The sequence below is a fragment of the Garra rufa genome, chromosome 3 (assembly GCF_049309525.1).
Source record: "Garra rufa chromosome 3, GarRuf1.0, whole genome shotgun sequence".
NCBI classification, from domain to species: domain Eukaryota; kingdom Metazoa; phylum Chordata; class Actinopteri; order Cypriniformes; family Cyprinidae; genus Garra; species Garra rufa.
Genome location: NC_133363.1, coordinates 30272930 through 30296116, shown reverse-complemented (window position 1 = coordinate 30296116; position 23187 = coordinate 30272930). Strand labels below are relative to the sequence as shown.

At 36.3% G+C, this 23187-nt stretch overlaps 1 protein-coding gene across 1 annotated transcript in view; it reads left to right on the top strand.

Moving 5' to 3' along the window:
• ptprn2 (protein tyrosine phosphatase receptor type N2) overlaps positions 1–23187 on the top strand; it is a 222296-nt gene that overhangs the window by 59416 nt on the left and 139693 nt on the right. Inside the window, exon 11 of the mRNA XM_073836598.1 lies at positions 4759–4838. Coding sequence (XP_073692699.1) covers positions 4759–4838 — 80 coding nt within the window. The remainder of the gene's footprint in view (positions 1–4758; positions 4839–23187) is intronic.

The window sequence follows — 23187 nt, the reverse complement described above, 5'->3', positions numbered from 1 at the left end:
GATTTGGTAAACTGCAGACGAGGCTTCGGTTCGGAGTTGGAGCTGGCGACAGAGGGTGCCCGAGATGAAATTTCCTGCTGACCCGGAGTCGATGAGAGCCATGACTGTAATGGAAAATGACAGACTGGACAACTGAACATTGGTAGTCAGTGGGTGAAGATTTTCAATTTCAGAACACAGACCACTCACCAAGGATCGAACTGGACGAATGGGGCAGTTAACACGGATATGTCCGCTGGCCCCGCAATACATGCACAGACCCCAGGTCAGCCTTCTCTGTCGCTCAGCTGATGTGAGTTTGCCAGCTTCCAGTATCATGGCTTCTGGTTCTGGAGGAATGGATGACTCAGGCGAACGGAGGAGTGCAGTAGCAGCAGGTTCAGCATTGGTGTGATAAGACTGGATGCGATCGGAACATCGAAGTGATTGTTGAATGAATTTTTCCAGACCCATTGAATCATCCAGAGCTGCTAACTGTAAACGGAGTTTGGGTTCCAAACCGAGCTGGTACGTTGTTAACAGCGATCGCTCATTCCATCCGCTGGCAGCAGCTAAAGTACGGAAACGTAATGCATATTCTTGAGTGGTCATACCTCCTTGTTTCAAGTGGTAGAGCTGCTCTCCGGCGGAGATCGCCTCATCTGAACTTCCAAAAACCTCTTTAAAGTGAGCGATGAAATTTTGGATGGTACTGGTTGCTGGCCCGGCTTGGCGCCAGATGGTGTCAGCCCATTTCAGAGCGGGTCCAGTGAGTAAAGATGTGATGAACGCGATCTTAGACTGGTCTGTTGGATATAAAGCAGGTTGCATGGTGAAAATCAATGAGCATTGCAAAAGAAATCCGCTGCACTCCTCCGCCCCGCCTGAGTAGGGCGCTGGTCGGGCCATGGGACTGGATGGAACGGGTGCCGAAGAAGTGCTGGGTTCCGGTGGAGCTGTGGGACGAGGTGCTGAGGGAATGGAGGTTGAAGATCCTAATAATACCTTTCGCAACGAGTCCACTAGCTCCTGAAATGGATCCATGTTGCTCATGCTGATGCTGTTTTCAGTCCGGGCTTCTGTTAAGGAAGCAGACCGACGAGACAGGTAAGTGAATAAGTACAAGGTTTATTGATAGTCAGCAGAGCAATGCAGATGATGACGTGCAGAGCCGGGTAAGTTGAACTGTCTAGATGAATATAGATACTTGAATGGCTTGGTAGATGAACTGAGATGAATTCCCCTTTTTGCAGGAACGGAGAGAGGAGGACTTCGACAGGATATTCACCCGCACGCCGGCGGTGACAAGACGCTGACTTATGGCACACTCACACACTGGAGACTGGAAACGGCCGACTCGACAGACTGACTGGAACAGAGCAGAGATACAGGTAAGTAGTCACAGGTAAGTAGCAAGGTAGGTTTCGTGAACTTGAAGGAGTTACACGATGAGTCCGCTTTCGAACTAACGAGCCCGGACACTGATGGCTGTGTGTGGCGTGCTTATATGTGCAGGGGTTGATTGCTTGCAGGTGCGTGTGATTAGAAGTGAGAGTGAGAGTGATCGCTGTGTGAGGGAGGTGGAAGAACCTGGCCAATCCGTGACAAACACCTTGTTAATCTCCATAACACAAATTAAGATATTTTTGATGAAATCCAACAGCTTTCTGACCCTGCACAGACAGCAACTCAACTACGTTCAAGGCCCAGATGGGTACACTGTAAGAAAAAAATCAGTAAAATTTACAGTAAAAAACAGCAGCTGTGGTTGCCAGAATTTTACCGTAAAAATATGGTAACAAGGTTTTAAGTTTTACAGTTAAATACTGATATAATGTTAATGTACCAACCTGTTGAAGTACTGAAATCTGTTTTGTACCTTTGTAATACACTGATAACCACCAAAAATATGTGGTAATGAGAAAGTCACACAATGAACCAAAGCCCATCACAAGCAGCTTTTAAATACTAACATATATAGAAGGTGCACAGTGTCATTCACACAAACATTAAACACTATCATGGTAACACTCATGAAACTACAACAATGCCATAAACATTAATTTAACAACATTAGATGTAACATACAACCCTAATGTACAAAACTGATCAAAAAAACTAAGAAGAAACAATTATTTTAACAAAAAAACAACAACATCATATTTAAAAAATGTAACACAGTGAATTCTGGGAATGTCAGTTTATGGTTGTTTACTGTCAATTGTACATTCTTTTTCACTTCGGAAAACGGTATACTACTGTAAAATTACATGCCATGTTCAATACTGTTTTTCACCGTATTTAGTAGGGGAGCTTACCATTAACCATTTAACAGTTGTTTCCTGTAGCATTTTAAAAAAAATTTACCATTAAATTTACAGTCATTTTTTAACATGGTTAAAATCAACCCAGACTCATTTAAAAAAAATATGTGCGTCTATACACATTTCTGCAACATTGTAATTACATGCCTTACTGCAGGTTTCACAGCAATGTCAAAGTGAAATGTCAAGAGTGTGGCGCTAAAACAAGTTTAATACGTGACCGTGGCATGTTTTTATTCGTTGGTACAGACACGTATTGCTGCGTTTTTATCACGCTGCTTGAGGTACGTATTGCGGCTGTTCAGAATTCAAATATCTGGGGAGTGTCGCTGAAGGTTAATGTTCTATCATGTTGGAAATATCCCCTACACAAAACCCAACCCTAAACCTAACCGATAGTGTTAACAAATGCAAAAGTCATGTAAAAATGCATTTGTTGATGCACCCATGCTATTTTAACTTCCTTTTTTATTTGAGCTGTTTTGTCAAACAGTTTTTCAAATCGTGCAGGATGTTAAAATAGTTGTCAAGTCATAACATAATAATCTGCAAGTCATTGTGTGAAAATTAGGCTTTATTAATCAAAACTCTCTACCTGTAAATCATAATTTATGTGAAAAGGAATAAAAGTTATCTGAGTTTTACAGCCTCTAGTGTTAATTTTTAACTGGAACCTGCAGTTTTTTCAGAGGCATGTAGTTTCAATAAGCCTATGTTGGTTAAAATTGGTGAATAAAGTAGCTATTTTGTTTGTTTGTTTTTTTTGTTTTTTTTTGTGCTAAAAAGGGTACTCTTGTAGCTTTATAAAATTAAGGTTGAGCCACTGATGTCACATAGACTGTTTTAACAGTGTCTTTTCTACCTTTCTGGGCTTTGAACGTGAAAGTCCTGTTGCTGGCTATGCAGAGTCAGAAAGCTCTCGGATTTCATTAAAAACATCTTACAGGTGGGGAACGGCATGAGGCTGAGTAATTAAAATCAGAAATATTATTTTTGGACGAATTATCCCCCTATACGAGGATGAAAAAAATTACATTATACAGACCTCTGAATTTTAAATAATATTTGATTATTATAAATAAAAGTACATTAAATACAACACAACTTCCTTTTTCAAAACAATTAATCTTAAAATAGATTACTGTTTTAGTAGATTACTGTTTGCTCTGGATATTATTTTTAAAACTGAAAGTGTGTCTTGATGGTTTGACACTGAACTACGGATTACAATAATTGAGAATATAATGTGAATAAAATGAGACGTGAAAGTCTAGAAGCTCTATTATCTTTTAGCTATCTGGGAGTCTGTGTGTGTTAATTCTATGGAGGATGAAAGGTTACCTTTGACTTGCTCTTGCCACTTGCTGACGTGTGAATGGGATTTTGTTCTGGTGACAGATTCATTCCTCCAGTCTTCCACCTCTCTCTCTTTTTCTCTTTTATTTTCTCCCCTCTTCTCTTTTTTTCAATCCCATTTTTTCTCTCCATTTGTGACCCTCTCTTCACCCTGGCCCACAGTGGGAGTTGCTTCAGAGCTGCGTCCCAGATAAATGCATCTGCCTCAGAATACGAAACTGGGAAGGACAACTGCATGTTTGTAAACTAACCATCCCATTCGGTGCTTTAGTCATCTTTAACTGAAAAACAGACATGTTGAGATGAACAGTAGCTCGTCTGCGGGTCTGTGTTGGAGTCGTGGTGGCGTGCCAGTTTGCAGATCTTTCTCTTCCTTTGCCTGAGTCTGTTTCTCTGTTTCGTGAGGGGATGTGTGACGGTTTGTTTTAACTGTGTCAGTTTTGAATATATTTAGCATTTTTAAAAATCATTTCAATTCACCATGAAATATTATACTTCACAGGATTCTCTGTTAGAATAGATAAATGAATGAGAAGCGCTGCCGGGATCTCACCCAGACAGCTGTTTGGCTCAATCACAAATGCCATTTGTACGAAATGCCATCATGCATTTGCACAACATTTCTGGATCACCAATTCAAATACTGCAAAAAGATTCAAATCCAATGTCTCTGAGCATTTTTTCTTTAAAGAATGATTTCTTTACTTTTTTACTTTTCCATTTAGACCTGTTTGCTGAATGGTGTTGATTCACTAAACATTTTAGACAACTTTTAAGAACATCAGGTTTCCCGTGAGGATTTATTTCATGGAGGAAAAACTTGTCAATTTATGTCAGAAGCAGAGAAGGAAGCTAACGGCACAGATCTGTCATAAGAAAATTAACCAAAACGCAATATTCCCTAGTGATCCGCTGTTTGTGGTGTTGCAGTTGACTGCATCTGCAACAATGTATTTTTTTTAAGATAAAAGATTATGTTCATGACTCACAGCTGCAACAGTTTTTGCTCATCACACTCACTGCATACTGCTGTTCTGTTAATCATTCTCTCCTCTTGTTTTCTCTTTATTGTCTCTTCTCTTTTCTCTGTGTCTCTCAGGGTTCTAGGTCCAGCAGTAACCTTTCGAGTGCGCCCCAATGCTCAAAACATCAGCACAGCCCAGCTAGCCAGAGTGGCAGGTACACACAAACACAAGTGCATGCACACACACACACACACCACTCGTTCCGCTACTGCATTCTAGTTGCTATTCCGATCATCTCCTGACACATTGGGGAAGAATCCTCTCATAGTGCCACGACCTTGATTGCAGCATTAGTTATTTTCAAGGTTTAAACCCCCTTTTTACACACAGTTCAAATCTGTATGCACACACACACACACACACACACACACACACACATGTTGGGTTTACATGTTTTAAGGGGACATTCCATAGGCGTAATGGTTTTCATACTGTACAAACCATACTTTCTATCGCCCTACACCTAAACCTAGCCCTCACAGGAGATTGTGCATACTTTTACTTCCTCAAAAAAAACTCATTGTGCATGATTTATAAGCCTGTTTCCTCATGGGGACCTAAGAAATGTCCCCACAAGGTCATTTGGTCCCCACAACGTGATGAATACCAGGTACACACACACACACACACACACACACACACACTGGTTTACATGTTTTATGGGGACATTCCATAGGCGTAATGGTTTTAATACTGTACAAACCGTATTTTCTATCGCCCTAACCCTACCCTACACCTAAACCTAGCCCTCACAGGAGATTGTGCAAACTTTTACTTCCTTAAAAAAACTCATTGTGCATGATTTATAAACCTGTTTCCTCATGGGGACCTGAGAAATGTCCCCACAAGGTCAAAATTTACTGGTATTCCTATCCTTGTGGGGACATTTGGTCCCCACAACGTGATGAATACCAGGTACACACACACACACACACACACACACACTGGTTTACATGTTTTATGGGGACATTCCATAGGCGTAATGGTTTTTATACTGTACAAACCGTATTTTCTATCGCCCTAACCCTACCCTACACCTAAACCTAGCCCTCACAGGAGATTGTGCAAACTTTTACTTCCTTAAAAAAACTCATTGTGCATGATTTATAAACCTGTTTCCTCATGGGGACCTGAGAAATGTCCCCACAAGGTCAAAATTTACTGGTATTCCTATCCTTGTGGGGACATTTGGTCCCCACAACGTGATGAATACCAGGTACACACACACACACACACACACACACACACACACACACACACACACACACACACACACACACACACACACACACACACACATTTACACATGGAAAAGCATGAAATCAAGCAAAAACAGCTATCAAGGCTATTGTGAAATCACTGTTATGTGATAAGCACAAGCGTATGCACTGCGCTGTTGTAGTTTCAATGGGTGTTTCATTTGTCTTTTCCCTGCTGGTGTTTTGCACCAGTGTTTTAGAATGGACTCTGCAAATTATTAATGTTTTTAAATTAAAATGGGCTCTGCAAATTATTATCGTTTTAAAATTTAAATGTTCTTGGTGTTTCTTAAGGGTGTAATAGCATGGATACTTGTGGATTATGGTATATAAATTGTTAGGTATTGGACAATACCATGGTTGAACAATATTAAAAATTGATGAATTGGAACTGGAATAACTGAAAGTAGAATTTGGTTAATCACACTCTGGTAGATTTACTCCATAATTGTAATTTTTTTTCATATATAAAGAAATATATACACTACTGTTCAAATACTTGGGGGCAGTACGTTTGTTTTTGTTTCATCTTTACAAAATCGGTTTTGTAAGAAATTAATATCTATATTGAGTAAAATGTATCTGTTTCCACAAAAGTAGTTGTTTTTAACATTTGATAATAATAAGAAATCAGCATAATCTAATTACTTCTGAAGGATCATGTGATACTGAATACTGGAGTAATGACTTCAAAGCAATAGATTATATTTTAAAATTCAGTTAGTCAAAAAGAAGTTATATAATAACATTTCACAATACTACTCTTTTACTAGGAATGTAATAGTATCCCATACAGAAATGTAACATATGTGCTTATTATGAAATACCCTTATATTAAATACATGTTCTATATGTGCCATATCCATATATGATTCCTATTAGAAAATGGAACAATTTCATATATTGACATATAAGTCTACTCCATACAAAAATATATGTTTATGTATGTATAATACATGTATTGCCATATATGGAATGTATATAATTATTAATATATGTGAGATATATGTATTTTTTTATAACGTTATATATAAAAATTACACATATGCATGAAATATATGGTTTCATATATTTAATATTTTAATATGTGATCTTTGATCTTTAAATACAGGTTGTAGACACGTGTGAGACACTACACTCTACAAAGTTGCAGTGCATTGCACATTTCACACCTTAAGCCTTAAATGTGTCCCTGGACCACAAAACCAGTCGTAAGGTTAAATTTGACAAAACTGAGATTCATACATCATATGAAAGCTCAATAAATAAGCTTTCTATTGATGTATGGTTTGTTAGGATAGGACAATATTTGACTGAGATACATCTATTTGAAATCAGAAATCTGAGGATGCAAAAAAAATCAAAAAGACTGAGAAAATCACCTTTAAAGTTGTCCAAATTAGGTTCTTAACAATGCATATTACAAATCAAAAATTACATTTTGATATGTTTACAGTAGGAATTTTACAAAAAAATCTTTACTTAATTTCTTAATGATTTTTGGCATAAAAGAAAAATCAAAAATTTTGACCCATGCAATGTATTTTTGGCTATTGCTACAAATATACCCCAGCGACTTAAGACTGGTTTTGTGCTCAAGGGTCACAAATGTTAAATGGTACAGTAAGCTACACAAAGAAACATCTTTATTTAAACAAAATTGATTTAAATAGGAAAAAAAATGTTACTGACCTGCACAATCAAACAGAAAAAAAGAAACAATTACATATATAACTGATCAAAACACTGAACAGGCATAAGAAACAGAACATCAAGGTCTACAGGTTTGTATTCCCACAGCTTGGTTAGTTTTTGGTTTATTGCCATCCCCAGTAAGCCCCGGGTGAAGAAATTTCTGGATTCCAGCATCTGTAAAAAAAAAAAAGAAAAGAGAAAGAAAAAAAGATAAAAGTTAGACTTTTATAAGATAATTACAATACATTTTCTGAACCATGTACTTGATTTTAGTCAACATGATGATATATGAAAATATAAAACCTACTTAAGTCTTGCAATCCAACATTTTACCAAAGTTTAATTTTGCTTTTTAATTAGAACTGTGCCTGTATCTTAAAGTGATAAACTACTATAAGATAGTGTTAATTTCGTCACCTATTTTTAATTTAGTCTTAGTCTTAGTCTTGTGCCAAATGTCCTTGTTAGTTTTAGTCATATTTAGTCATTCACATATCTTTTTTTGTTAGTCAAGTTTTAGTCGACTAAAAGTCTCGTCATTTTAGTCTAGTTTTAGTCAAAAGAAAACTCAAGGTATCTTAGTCAAGTTTTAGTCGACTAAAAGTCTTTTAATTTTAGTCTAGTTTTAGTCAAAAAAGAACTCAATATATTTTAGTCTAGGTTTAGTCAAAAAATTGTAGTCTTTTTTTAAAATAACACATTATTACTGAGATTATTACTGATACACATTTCAGTAAAAAAAGTGTTTCACATATCTCAAACATTGGTTAAATGTCATAATTACCTGACAAAATACACTTGTTGAAGGATTTTTGTTGAATGCAAATGTTAAACGTGTCTGGTTTTCAATTTCTGATTTAGGAGACACATTCACAAATGATTAACCCTTTCAGTGGTGAGTTTAAAATATTCTAGCGGACCCCTGAGAGTGATTTTTTTTAAAGCGACCGTTATTTTAGAACGTTCGTCCTTATTGTTTCCATGGCGACGCATCAAGCTTGTCACGTGACACAACACAGACACAATAACACTGTATGACAGATAGATCGCTTTTATTTCGTTTTTCCTTTTTTATCCAGAATACTCACACACTTGCTTACCATGCCATGAACTCTAATCTAATATTCCGATTCACAAATATGTGTGAATTAGTATGTTTCGTCGTTTAAAACCCTATATAAATGATCTGAATCGTAATCTGTAACGTGAGATGGGCGCGGCCATGTTTGTTCGCGCTGCTGTTCAGAGAGTCCTGTCAGCCGTATTTACAGCACATATACATTCATCCGTTTCTCCCGAAATACATGCAAGTAGGTGGCTGGTGAACTAGAAGAGGAATAGAGTGAACTTTTTAGTTACTTAGCCTATGTGTATGTGATATGAATATGTGATATGAGTATTTAAATGTCTGAAACCTAAAATAAGCGTTATGTGGTTAAAAACACTGCATAGTTGTGATTATATGACAAGCGCAGAGCTCGTCCGTCTCTGGCTCAGCGCCAGCCAGTTTGAATATTTTAAAGCCGTAACAGCTGATGAAAAAGCAGAGACGATTGTAGACGAAAATGAAGAGAGATTTTATCTTAGTTTTTATTTTATGCAAAACATTTTCGTCTCGTCTTTTTTCGTCAACAATAAGGCATGTTAATTTAGTCTTAGTCAGCGTTTTTGGACAGTGGTGCAGTCTTGTCATCGTCTCGTCTTAGTCATGAAAAAAAAGGTTGTTGACGAACATATTTCGTCTCGTCTCGTCTGACGAAATTAACACTACTATAAGATGACAAATATACTGAGTATTAAACATAGTTGGAAAAGTTAAACATTATTTTAAAACTGCAGAATACTCATTATTTATGTAATAATTATAAGTTGTAGTTGTAAAATATTCCCAGATACCACAAGGACATGGCAGAACAACAGAGCACAGCCTGCATGCCCATTCAAATAATATGTCTCTATATGTTTCTTAAAAAATACGGTTGCTAACATGCTACTAAATGGGACTACAGGCCCTGTCGGAGGCTTTAAACGTCATCATGCCGAACAGTTTATCTATTTAAATAGTTATACTACTTTAATAGTTTCCTGCACCACATTTACTGCCTTTGTCACAGTGAAAGTGAAACTTTAATAATCTATAGTGCTTAAAGCCATGTTAAAGATAAATGTTTACGGCATTATGAAGCTGTTAGAAAGCAGATAGATTGATGATTTTCTAGAAGAAAGGATAAAATAATATTTTGTGTACCCACCCTAACAAAATGATAACTGAAATGTGGCACTTCATTCACTAAAATAAGTTTAATCTTACCATATCCAAAAACTCGCTCACTCTACTGTTATTTAATAGATTAAATGCACTAGAATTTTATTAAATAGTACATGGAGACACATTTTAAACTAAAATATTTTGTTGATTTGATTTGTTTACATATTTAACCTTTTCTGTGTAGACGCTCCATCATTCACATCACTACCATCCACATCTGCAGGTTCAGCCTCCATTTCTGTTTTCTGAGAATTTCGGGACTCATTACCTATTCATGGGACACAAACAAGAATAGCACAATTATCAGCAAAGATATGAACAAAATTTACTACGATAGATTAACCATATTTTTAAAACCCCATAATCACATCCTTTAGTGTACAGTACCTTTATGCAATATACACATGCATGTGCTTATGCACCCACTCTAGGCATCTCACTGACATGTCAATGCACTTGGTGCAATATAACCAAGTACTGTAATTTACTATATGCATTCAAGGTGCTCGTATTTAAATAATTCCATTTTGTGCAGTTTTATAGTTTTAGTCTAGACTACATCTCAGAGATAAACATTATAATTTTCATCCGTTATTTTTGTCAGACAGCTTTAAATAATTTCCAGATGTGGCATTGCTTATCCAGTGAAAACAAAGAGCTCACAGTATCTCCATACAGATTAATCATTAACCTACCCAATAGCTAAAATTAACTTTAATGCGAGCAAATTGCAAAACACATCTATGCAGCTGTAATCATAACATCATATATAAAACAATGACAGGGAATATTTAAAACATTAGCTGATCTATGTAGAGACCGAGGCGCTTGCAGACCAAAACAATCATATAACACTTAATGTAATATTAGTGTAGGAATAAAGCGTTGAGTAAATTAGCATACATTACCTGCACCGCTGCCACATTCAAAGGCGTTTCATCCTTTCCACTCAGTTGATGTCGGTCTATCTTCGTGCCCGTCTATAAAATCATTGTCGTTTATTATGTGAAGGTGTTGGCACATTTGTTATCCTTCCACTTGCTAAGAAAAACATCTTACCGCAGATGACTTGTTTAGCCCCAGCCATTGCTCAGACTCTGCCGTTAGCGCGGGTGTGTTTGAATTTTGGCGCATGCGCAGAAGCGGTATTGTGACATTCGCACACAATCGCTCATGTATTTTAATGAAATGCGTTTTAGTTCATTGATGATGAGAGCACATATGGACAAACAGTTACAAGTGTTTTCCCCCTTCAATAACTCTATAATACATTCCTTTTACAAGTAACTAGTACATTGACATTTTTTGAACAGGTCATGTATTCATCTCTATTTTCCCCCCAGAAAACTGAATTGAAACAGTTAAGCAAAAATTATTTTGTTATGTGATTTACAATAAGCAGAATCTTTTAGGCATAAATGGTTAATAAACTTGCATTAATTCAATATATACATTGGTAACAAATGGTCAAAACATAGAGCACCATATATAATTTTGATATATATTGTTAACATATATGGTCATATCATATAATACAATATACAATTTTAATATATATTGTAAACATATATGGTCATAACATGCAATACCGTATAAAAGTTGACCATATATATACTTCCAATATATGTTTATATACAAATTGTACTATGGGAAATTCATATATGTTATAAACATATATCTACATATATCCAGAAGATGGATATATGTGTCATGATCTGGGCTGTGGGGCCTCCCTCAGCCACTTGGGGTCGCTGTTTTCCCTTCCCTACACTGCACTTCCTGATTGCATTCACCTGTCTTTGTCATTAACACTGATAAACAACACAGACAGACACATGATCACAAGACCTGAGAACACGGCAGATGCATGAACCGTGACAATATGTGATAATAATATATTGCCCTATATTTAACATATATGAGAGTAGCACTTCTGATATAGGGACATATATGTTGTATATTACATTTCTGTATGGGATTATCAGTATCGTAAAACTGTCTCAATATCTCAATAAAACGATAAGTCTTCTGGACAAACAGTGTTGTTTTTAAAATATATTTAAACTTCTTATTCCAACATAAATGGTCTTTAAAGTTGTATTTTGGGCCATTATGCTTTAGCACAGTTTCTGTCATATGAACTAAAACCCAAAGCACAATATGGCTTAATAACTTCATCAAGTCTGTTTTCACTGTGTGTTTCAAAACGAAGCGCATACTTCGTTCAGGCGATCAGCTCGTGATCTGGTGTTTTCCGCGCCTCAGAAAGGCTCAGTTCACAGTGAATGAATGCAGTGATCTTGTTTATTGCATGTGTTGAGTTTAGCATATGTTTGGGAATGCAATGGCCACTAGTTATGCTTTATTTTCACGGCAAATGATTACAGCATTTCACTTGTAATGCTTTTGTAAGCCTGTTTTCGTAGAAGCTGAGTTTTTCATCAAAACAAAAGCTCTGCTGCCGTTTCCGTCAAAATAAATGCTTAAAAGTGTAGTATGAATTGCTGAGAGGTAGCTGTTTACATGGGTAAAGTTACTGCAGTCCAAATTCAAAATATTTCTTTCAATTGTAGAAATTAGAAAATAAAGTATTGTAATTTCCCTACTGTAGTGTAAAGCAAAAATAATATACCTATGAAATATTAATTTTCATTTAGTTTAGAGTGTTATTGTTTTACAATATATGGCTATTACTGTCAAAGAAATAACAATAATATAAAATAAAATTGTTGTCATATTATTATATTCTAATTGGTTTGGCTTCCTAATACACCAGTGTGAATGTAAACTAGACTGAGACAGTATACCACAAATAAAAAAGGGTTGGGGACTCAACCCTTTTATTTAAAGCTCAGGTACAAATCAATTCACTGACTTTTTCTGACTTAAGTTTTCTTAGTTAAGGACATGGGTTGGAGCTCTTCGTGTTGAACTCTCAAAGTGCATCAGATAGAATAATTTAACTTTAAATTTTTTTCCAAGTCTTAATTTTTTTTTTAAATAAATAAATAATAGTAAAACCACAATAAATATTGTATTGTGGTCATACCGAGATACCGTATCGTGAGATTTGCTATGGTTACATCCCTATCTTTTACTGTATTTTTTTTTTTTTTTTTATCAAATACATGCAACCTTGATGAACATAAGGGGAAAAAAAAGCTTTTGAACAGTAGTGTATATGTAAATTAAAGACAAATTTTATTGCTGACAATAATCGATTTGTTTGGCTGTTTGTAACTTTAAACTTTAACTTGACATGAAACTTCGACATGAATTTCTTAAAATTGAAGTGAATTAATTGAATTTGAATTGCAGTTGTGCATTCTGATTGTTATGTCAGTTGAAATTAAATTGGAACAGGACACTTCATTCATGCAGCATTGTTTCAGGAATTGATCAAATTTAATTCATAAAGTAGAAAAGAATTGCCTGCAGTCCTGCTTCTCTGTTTCATTCACTGTTTTAACATTTAACACTCAGGATTTCATATATGATCTTTAATGCACAAAAGAAAGGGCGACGAATGAAAGGGAAAAACAAAAGGAATCTGACATTATAAGGTCTGTATTCCCCTGATCCATCATAATTACTTCCAGGGAAAACAGATTCATGTGAATTTGTCCCATGCCTGTCTGTACTTCCTGACAGATAAGACGAGTTACACAAGGGAAATATTTCACAAACTGAACCTGAAATACCGAAGTGTTTTAAAAATATATACTATGGGTATGTGCTAAAATTCTATCACAGTTTGACTTACTCATTATGGGCTTTCTATTTATTTCTCTTTGTTTATCTATCTCCTGCTACAAATAATTTTCACTATCACTCATTGAAATAATGACATACAACCAACAAGCCAGTACATGAAGTGCATTTAATGAAAATTTAGATTTTTGTTTATTTGATTGTCAGCGTTTTGACCTCGGTAGTAAATGCACTTATTTCAGTTCCACAAATAATGCATGAGGGTATTTGTGTATTTGTGGCTTGTCTTTGGACATGTCGTCCTTCTCGACCCGGTTATGATTGGCTCTGTGTGAGCAGATGTGTTTGTGCATGTTAAAGCTTGTGCCTTGGCTTCTATGGAAATGCGGCCCAATTTTGTCCAATTGCTGTGGTGTGAATTTCGACTTTTATTTGTGTACGTGCGTCTACATGAGTGTGTATATCTCTAGTCTCTCCTCCCTTTGAGAGTCTCTTGTAGCATGTTGAGAGAGTTAATGGCTGGGTTCGTCAGACCCAAATGTCAGACAAAATGTTAAGTCAACATGATCAGCCGCTTTCACACGGCAGATAAATTATGAAAACCCTGGTGCCTGAATACCAATTTATTACTTTATTTAAACAGAGAGGATCTCTCCTCACACTTTATTACTCCTGTATACACACCACTGATCGCACCTAATCATTTATTCCAATTTTTGTGCCTTTGACATCACATACACCCCTGAGGTATTTAAGCAACTTCAAAGTATTTGTGTTCAGTGGAAATATGGTGGAGTAATGAGGATTATGTTTGGGTTGTAACTATTAATATGTGTTTATATGTCCATAATCTAAATCTTGGTTTTGCTGAAATATTTCTAGAAGCAGTGTTTTTACATTTAAAACAACACAAACTGACTTGCTTATTTAACGTCTTCAATGCTTACTGCAATATTCAAAGGATATAGAAAGTTTTATTATAGAGTAGCTTAAATGAATTGATTTTGTGTATTAAATCTTGTGCAAAAACCGTAATATATGTGGCATAATTGGTCTGATTTTTAGACGCACTGAAAGGCATTAGTCTTTTGTGCATGTAAGTAGCTGTTTTGTAGCTCCAAATGACACTATAATCTCATGTACTGTTGACCTAAGCACATTAGTGAACATTAGATCAGCATGTTAGACAGGATTATTTTTTGTACATATAACCCCCCTCTATTCAGCCACACACAAAATGGAGAATGGTTTCATGGGTGTCTGAAATGAACGTGTTCCACTTATCTAGTAGTATTCCTCTGCTTCTGCCACAAGCATCTGTCTATGACAGTAGCTCCCATGTGTTTTGTCTTTGTTGTTGTTGTATGTCATACAAATATGTCAACTTACATTTAATTCCTGTCTTTCCCTTTCGAGGTCAATAAAGTGTGTCTGTCTGAATTTAATAATGTAAGAAGGAAAAAAAATAAACAACTGAAATACCACAGCAGTTATTGAAAAGTTATAGATGATAAGATGAGAGATTGTCTGAAGAGGGAGGTGTATGTACTAGATGTCTAAAATGCCCTTACAGCTTTCACAACAGCAGCTCATGAGGTGATTTGTTTCCAATAAATGTCTAATGTCAATTGGTTTATAATACCAAACACGCATTAATAATTATAAATTGTACTAGCCAGTTGTATACTCCAACATTGCACTTTGTTCTGTACTACCCCTGTTCATAAAGGATTTGCGATTTTTCAATTCTATCATGATAACTCTTGGAGGGTTTAGCTTGGTAATGTACAGTGCCTTGCAAAAGTATTCATACCCCTTCATTTTTTTCACATTTTGTTTTGTTGCAGCATTATGTTAAACTGCTTTAAATGAGTTTTTCCCCACATCAATTTACACTCCATACACCATAATAATGACAAAGCAAAAACCAGATTTGCAAATTTTACAAATTTATTAAAAATAAAACACTGGAATAAGTACATTGCATAAGTATTCATACCCTTAACTCAGTACATCGTTGAAGCACCTTTACAGCCTCAAGTCTTTTTGGGTATGATGTGACAAGCTTTGCACGTCTGCATTTGGCAATTATATGCCATTCTTTGCCTCACCTTTTCACCTCTCAAGCTCTGTCAGCTTGGATGGGGGCTGGCAGACATTTTCTAGAGTCCTAGTTGTTCCAATCGTCTTCCATTATGGATAATGGAGGCTACATGCTTCTGTGAACCTTCAATGCAGCAGATTTTTTTCTGAACTCTTCCCTAGATCATTGCCTTAACGCAAGTCTGTCACTGAGCTCTACAGGCAGTTATCTTGACCTCAGGACTTGGTTTTTGCTCTGATATGCATTTTCAGCTGTTAGACCTTTTCTGAGAGGTGTGTGCCTTTCTAAATCATGCTCATTCAAATGAATTTGCCACAGTTTAACTCCACTCGAAGTGTAGTATCATCTAGAAGCAATATGAATGCTCCTGAGCTAAATTTCGAGTGTCCCAGAAAAGGGTATGAATACTTATGCAACAGGATCTTTTCAGTTTTTTATTTCTAATTTTATTTCTAGCTCAGGGGCATTCATATTGCTTGTAGATGTTACTACACTTTGAGTAAAGTTAACCTGCGGCAAATTTTATTGAATGAATATGATTTGGAAAGGCACATATATCTATATAAAAGGTCTAACAGCTGAAAATGCATATCAGAGCAAAAACCAAGCCCTGAGGTCAAAAAACTGCCTGTAGAGCTCAGAGACAGGATTCCATCAAGCCACAGGTCTGGGGAAGAGTTAAAAAGTTCTGCTGCATTGAAGGTTTACAGAAGCATTTAGTCTCCAATACACTTAATGGAAGAAGTTTGAAACAACCAGGACTCTTCCTAGAGCAATTGATGGAAACTGAGCAATTGAAGGAAAAGGGCTTTGGTTAGACAGGTGACCAAGAACATGATGGTGATGTTCATTCTAGTTGAACTCCATGATCATATGTGGAGATAGTTGCTGCATTCTTTTGGATTGTAAAACTGGTGTTATCAGATAGTTGCCCTGGCAACTGAGCCCTTAAGGCCCAGTTGCCTTAATGTTGGTCGAATTGGGGTTGTTTCTAGAACGCCAACCTAAATTTGGCTTGTTGGTTTTAAGGATAATTTGTTAAATGTAACAAATAACTATGTCTGATTGGTCCAGACGCTACAGCACCAAAACTTTAAGATACCGTCAATGAAAACCCAGTCCAGGGCATTCAGCACCTCAGACTGGGCAAAAGGTTCAACTTCCAGCAGGACAATGACCCTAGACACACAGCACGAGTGGTTTGTAGACAACCCTGTGAATGTCCTTGAGTGGCCCAGTCAGAGCCTGGGCTTGAACCCAATTAAACATTTCTGGAGAAACCTGAAAATGTGCATCTGCCCCCATCCAACCTGACAGAGCATAAGAGGTGAAGAGGTGAGGTGAAGAATGGCAGATAATTGCCAAATGCAGATATGCAAAGCTTGTCGCATCATACCCAAAAAGACTTAAGGCTATAAAGATGCTTTAGCTAAGTACTGAGTTAAGGGTATGAATACTTATGCAATGTACGTATTTCAGTTGTTTAATTTTTAATAAATTTATGAAGTTGTGACAATTCTGTTTTTGCTTTGTCATTATGGTATGGAGTGTACATTGATGTGGGGAAAAATAATTTAAAGCAGTTTAACATAAGGCAGCAACATAACAAAACGTGAAAAAAATAATATTTTTGCAAGCCACTGTATTAAAGATCCCCCATATATAGCATACATGAATCACCCCGAGGCAGATCTATACAGGAGCTGGGGAGGTGGAGGGTTTCTGTAGCATGCTGCAACTGCTACATCAAGCTTTAGCCAAGTATTGTTGGCTATATGTTGAGCAGCAAGTTCATTGGCTGCTGATACAAAAAGAACCAATCAGCTGCGCCATGTTATAATGATATCATTATGTCAGATTGAGTTGACCTGTTGTACTGCGCCATCTAGAGTTTCATGACAGAACTTTGGATTTGTTAGCTATTTAATAAACAAACATTTGCTCTTGCGTTATTATTAACATATCAAAATGCACATACAAGTAATACATAGTTTATAATTTTAGTTGCAAATTTATTTATTTTTTAAAGTCTATGCCATATATCTGTGCCATATAGGTCAATCAGGTTAGCCATCCTCAAAATTCCTTGATCAAAAAAATAAAATAAAACAAATATTGCAAATGTGCATGCCTTTATTGCTGCACTAAGTGATACTTAAAATTTTGTCAGGAAGAATCTTGCTGGATAAAATACATTTATATGTAATTTATGCACACAGAGTCAGTATGTATACTGATACATTAAAACAATATGATGAACATATGGCATATCATGTGTTAATATGCAAATGCACAGTATTTATAAAAGAACAAACACACTGCAAATGCTGTATAGCATGTAGTTATTATAAAGTTTTGCTCTTATTCCTTAGATGTATTGCACTCTTTCAAAAGTGGTTTTGAAGTGTACTGTATGTCAGAGCGGTTCATGACACCTCATTTCTGTAGCCATGGCTTCACAAACATGTAACCATTAATTTTCTCTGACAAAAAAATAATCACTTCCTGCCAAGCTATTTCCAGTGGAGGAGCAGCGGTATAGATGGGTCGGCTTGTATCCTGTAGGGTCTATGTATATGGGCAGGGATTTGGTATTCTGATGCAAAGCTGTGCTCAAGTCTTTCAAGCTGCTAGCAACACAGCAACTAACTGAAGGGCTTTATGGGGGGTCTGGGGTACATTCATTAGGATTGAGGAATTTGCTGTTGTACTCTATTCATCTGGAAAGAAAGCTTTGGACAAAAGACTGGATATGGTAATCCCTGCTTGGTCTCAAAACAAAAGATGAACCCCCTGCTTTATCTGCCTGTGTATGTGCGTGCGTGTGTGTCCTTCACAATCATTTATCGGGCCATTGATTCATCCATAGTGTTGATGAAATGGCACCCTAAACTGCACAGTGTAATCTTACAATGTGTCATCTCTCTCTTCATCTCTCAGTCGCTCTCTCTTTTCTCTCTTTCTAACATGCTTTCTTTCTCCTATCTGCCTGTCACATTTCATTTCTGCTTGTCTCCCACTTCTGCTCCTCCTCACCTTTTGCAGTCCCCAAGTTAATTTATGTGCCTTATTTTATCTTTATACTTTGTCATGTGTGTTTGGCTGTGTGCGTTTGCCTTTCCTCTTGACCATCCATGTCACTAAATCTCATCTAAACATCAACATTTGTAAAATTTATTACAGGTGGACAGAGGTTAAATGATCTAATGTTTTGTGTATTGAGCTGTAAATTTATTTTATGCTGCATATGAAAAATTATTTATATCTGTCCTTGTTTGATTCATTTTATTTAGTTAGTTAAGATAATTGAGACAGAAGGTTGCTGGTGTTTTTATTATTTAGCTAATTATAATTCATGATGATTATTATATAATAATTCAATTAGTCATATTCATTTATATAGAATTTTAATTATTCACATTTTTTGAGTGGAATCTAAATCTGTGGTATATCGCTATTATGAAATCCTTTCTAATTAAGAACATGTAAAAAATATATGTGATGCATATAGTTACATAGAATAATACATATGTGTTTCTTTGAGTGATTATTAGATTTTTCTTTGATTATTAATTAAATAATAACAATAGCTAAACTATCAAAATGCATAGATTTATTTTGAATATTATATTTTAAGTTATAAATTAATGACATTTTTTTCTAAAAATAAATATATTAATTAATAATTAATATATTAAAAATATATTGTAAAAAATGACCTTCTCTGTTTGGTTGAATTTTGCTTTTTGTGGCACATGACGACAGATGATCCAACAGGATGACTGCAACCTTGCATATTCACAAAAATCATATATACACACACACACGTATCCTGTTCATTTGTTATGACATTCTGAAAAATGCTCTCAAGAGAACTGCAAGTTACATTTTCAAGAAGGGGCATTCTGCATCATCATTTGTCTTTTGGGTGAGATTTCATTAAAGTCTGTTGTACACTGGTGCATTTTTTATGATGCTCTGATCAGACGATATTAAACTCATAATGCCGCATATCAATCACGAGAGAAAATGGTCTCATCTAAATTCATATGCTGAAAGGGAACGTGCGACAGTGTAGATTTTCCTGTGATAGAGGAGCAAAGGCTTTTTTGATAAAACAGATTGCATTGTGCATCAGCCACCTTAAAGTGGAATGTTTGTGTGGGAGGAATGTTAGTGTGCGTGAGTGAGGCAGTGTTTTTGTAGAGTGGATGTGCTCTTCTGGAGAAACTCTGCTTCAGTCTCAGTGTTTCAGTTGGTATATATGACAGCAGGCACAGGGATACTTTGTTGTGAGGATTATTCTGGTTTTGTAAATTTTAGGGATGTGCCATATGGTGGGCATATCAGTATAGCCCGATATTTGTGACATTTTAATGTTATCTTATCAATTTGATAAAATAGGCTAATATAAGGGGAAAACGGTTGCAAAATTCACAGTTTGCATATAAATGGGTCTTGGCACTGTGTGGACACAACCACCCTACAATGATAAAAATCTATTCACTCTTTTTTGTAATCCCCACAAAACCTAAAGTGTCTCAATTATCAAGCCGTTTTGATTTTCTGAGCAGTATGACATCATTCTGCTCAGGCCACGGCCACGACCGCTGATGGACTGTTCCGTATTAGCATATTTATTAGCAGTTTTACACTGTCCGCCATTTTCTTAAGCTGCTGTAGCAACAACAACATCTTGAAAGCAATGCAGGTGTTTGTAGTTGGATGTAAAAGTAAATTCTTTCTCTCCTCACATCAAAGCCACTGAGGACTTAATAGATTAGTTTTGTTTTTGATGATAACACACCATAAAATACACAGAACACGCAAGAGAGGGGTTTAAAGAGACATGCACTGAAATGGGTCACTGTGAACAGAGCTGTTTTTGATGGTAAAAAGGGTGTTGTTTTACACGACCATTGAGGAGTTTTAACCAAAGTATGTTACATTATGGAAATACAGTGATGTAAGTATTTAAGACATACTGGTGCTGCACAAATAGCATATATATTAACCCATGGCAGATCTATACAGGTGGAACTGGGGAAGGAGGAGGGTTTTTCACTGTGGTTGATGCTTGGTGTTATTTGCATGTTTTGCTATTAAGGAGAGTGTTTTTTACTTGTTTTACAAATACATGTAGATAGATAGATAGATAGATAGATAGATAGATAGATAGATAGATAGATAGATAGATAGATAGATAGATAGATAGATAGATAGATAGATAGATAGATAGATAGCTAGCGTGTATGTGTTTATATGTGACCCTGGACCACAAAACCAGTCTTAAGTCGCTGGGGTATATTTGTAGCAATAGCCAAAAATACATTGCATGGGTCAAAATTTTAGATTTTTCTTTTATGCCAAAAATCATTAAGAAATTAAGTAAAGTTCATGTTCCATGAAGGTTTTTTGTAAAATTCCTACTGTAAACATATCAAAATGTAATTTTTGATTTGTAATATGCATTGTTAAGAACCTAATTTGGACAACTTTAAAGGTGATTTTCTCAGTCTTTTTGACTTTTTTGCACCCTCAGATTTCTGATTTCAAATAGATGTATCTCAGCCAAATATTGTCTTATCCTAACAAACCATACATCAATAGAAAGCTTATTTATTCAGCTTTCATATGATGTATAAATCTCAGTTTTGACAAATTTAACCTTATGACTGGTTTTGTGGTCCAGGGTCACATATGTGTTTATATGTATCTCGGTTAAATATTGTATAATCCTAACAAACAAACTATGCATCAATAGAATGCTTATTTATTCAGCTTTCAGATGATGAATAAATCTTAATTTTAAAAAATTGACCCTTATGGTTTTGTGGTCCATGTTCACATATAGATACATTAGCACTGGCCATTGTACCAGTTATACATTATAAATACATATTCTTTATAATTATTTTTCTTTGTGCTGATGTGTGAGAAAAAGAGGGTATCACATGAGGGTGTGTCAGGCTAGTGGGTGGAGAGACGACCACTCTTAGTCTGGTCTTTCATATCTGCGGGGGAGATCTTGGGGGTCTCTAAGGGGTTGACCAGGGTGTTGCGCCCAGGCCGTGAGAACCCCGGATGGGTCAGCGTCTGGACAGGTTAGGACAGATGGAACATGGAACCCTGATGGTCACGTCCCACCAGGAATATAATCAGAGTCACTGTCAAGGCCATCTACACCTGCTACCACAGCCAAAAATGAAGAAAGAGCCAGAATAGCAGGTCATGTAAACAGTTAAAAAGAGAAAACAGAGAAAAAAGTGACCAGTGTGCCAAAAGGAAAAATATATTAAAGGTTAGACAGAGTAAGAGGAATCATGACCCGGATTGCTATCGTGTCAAAGGTCACGACCTTCCAGAACAATAATGGCCGTGCTCTCACTTTAACATAGGTCAAAGTGACAGTTTGCGACAGCAGCCTCATTTATTCCTCTCTTTATCGTTCTCTCCCTTGCCCCTCGCTTGGCTTTGAGGAAGTTAAACTGAGCCGGCATCTGTTTAAGAGTCTGGTTACTTCATCTGATTTGTACTCCCTCAATCTCATGTTGTCTTTATTTTCCTGCTGACATTTCTTCACATCCGTCAACATCTCTGACATATCTGCCGTGTTTACTTCCTCACCCACTCATCCCTCTCTCTCTTGCTCTGTCTATCTCTCTCTCTTTCTCTCTCTGTAATTGCAGTGCTGCGGTGCAGGGGCTGCTCGTCTGCGCTCCAGCTGGGCAGATTAGCATAGATCTCCCACGCAGACACAGTTGACCTTCACTCCACCAAACACTTGTCAAAATGCCAGCCATAATTACCCTGGCCTCTCCAGCTAAAGTAATGGCTTACATATACCTGACTCACTCTTTGCCACCAATTGGATGTGAAATATGTGTGTGTGTGTGTTGGGCTGTATCTTCTCACTGATCCTTTGAGCATTTTATGAGGGCTGTATGAATTGTACAATGATCATATCTCATCAGCATTTGACAGTTCAATAGCATTTCCTTAAGAATTTCGATTGACTTACTATTGATTTAATTGTCAGTGTCACAGACTATTTAATCGTTGATATTAAGAGTTCATGGTTTGCACTGTGATGTGAAGTGCTGCAGAAGTGGAAACAGGTTCCATTTGTAGCGTATTCAAGCATCTCGTCATTTAAAGCCCTCTAAAATAAGCACATATCTACTATTATGTAATAAAATATTTGAGATTCATATGTTGCTTTAACAACATGGTTCAGTGGACATCAGTGGAGAAAGTGGTGTTATGGTATCTCTTAGCACTTAGCTGGGTCATGCTAACCAGAGTGAAAGATTTGAGATCGTTTTTGTGTTTTTAACCCGATTTCATGGCAGTTCGTACATATTTTGCCATAGGTGGCTAATTAGTTTCATAATATTCATAATATTTTTGCTAAATTATACGTATTTTACGAGTTCCCTAATTTGTTTGAATTCGTATGAATGAC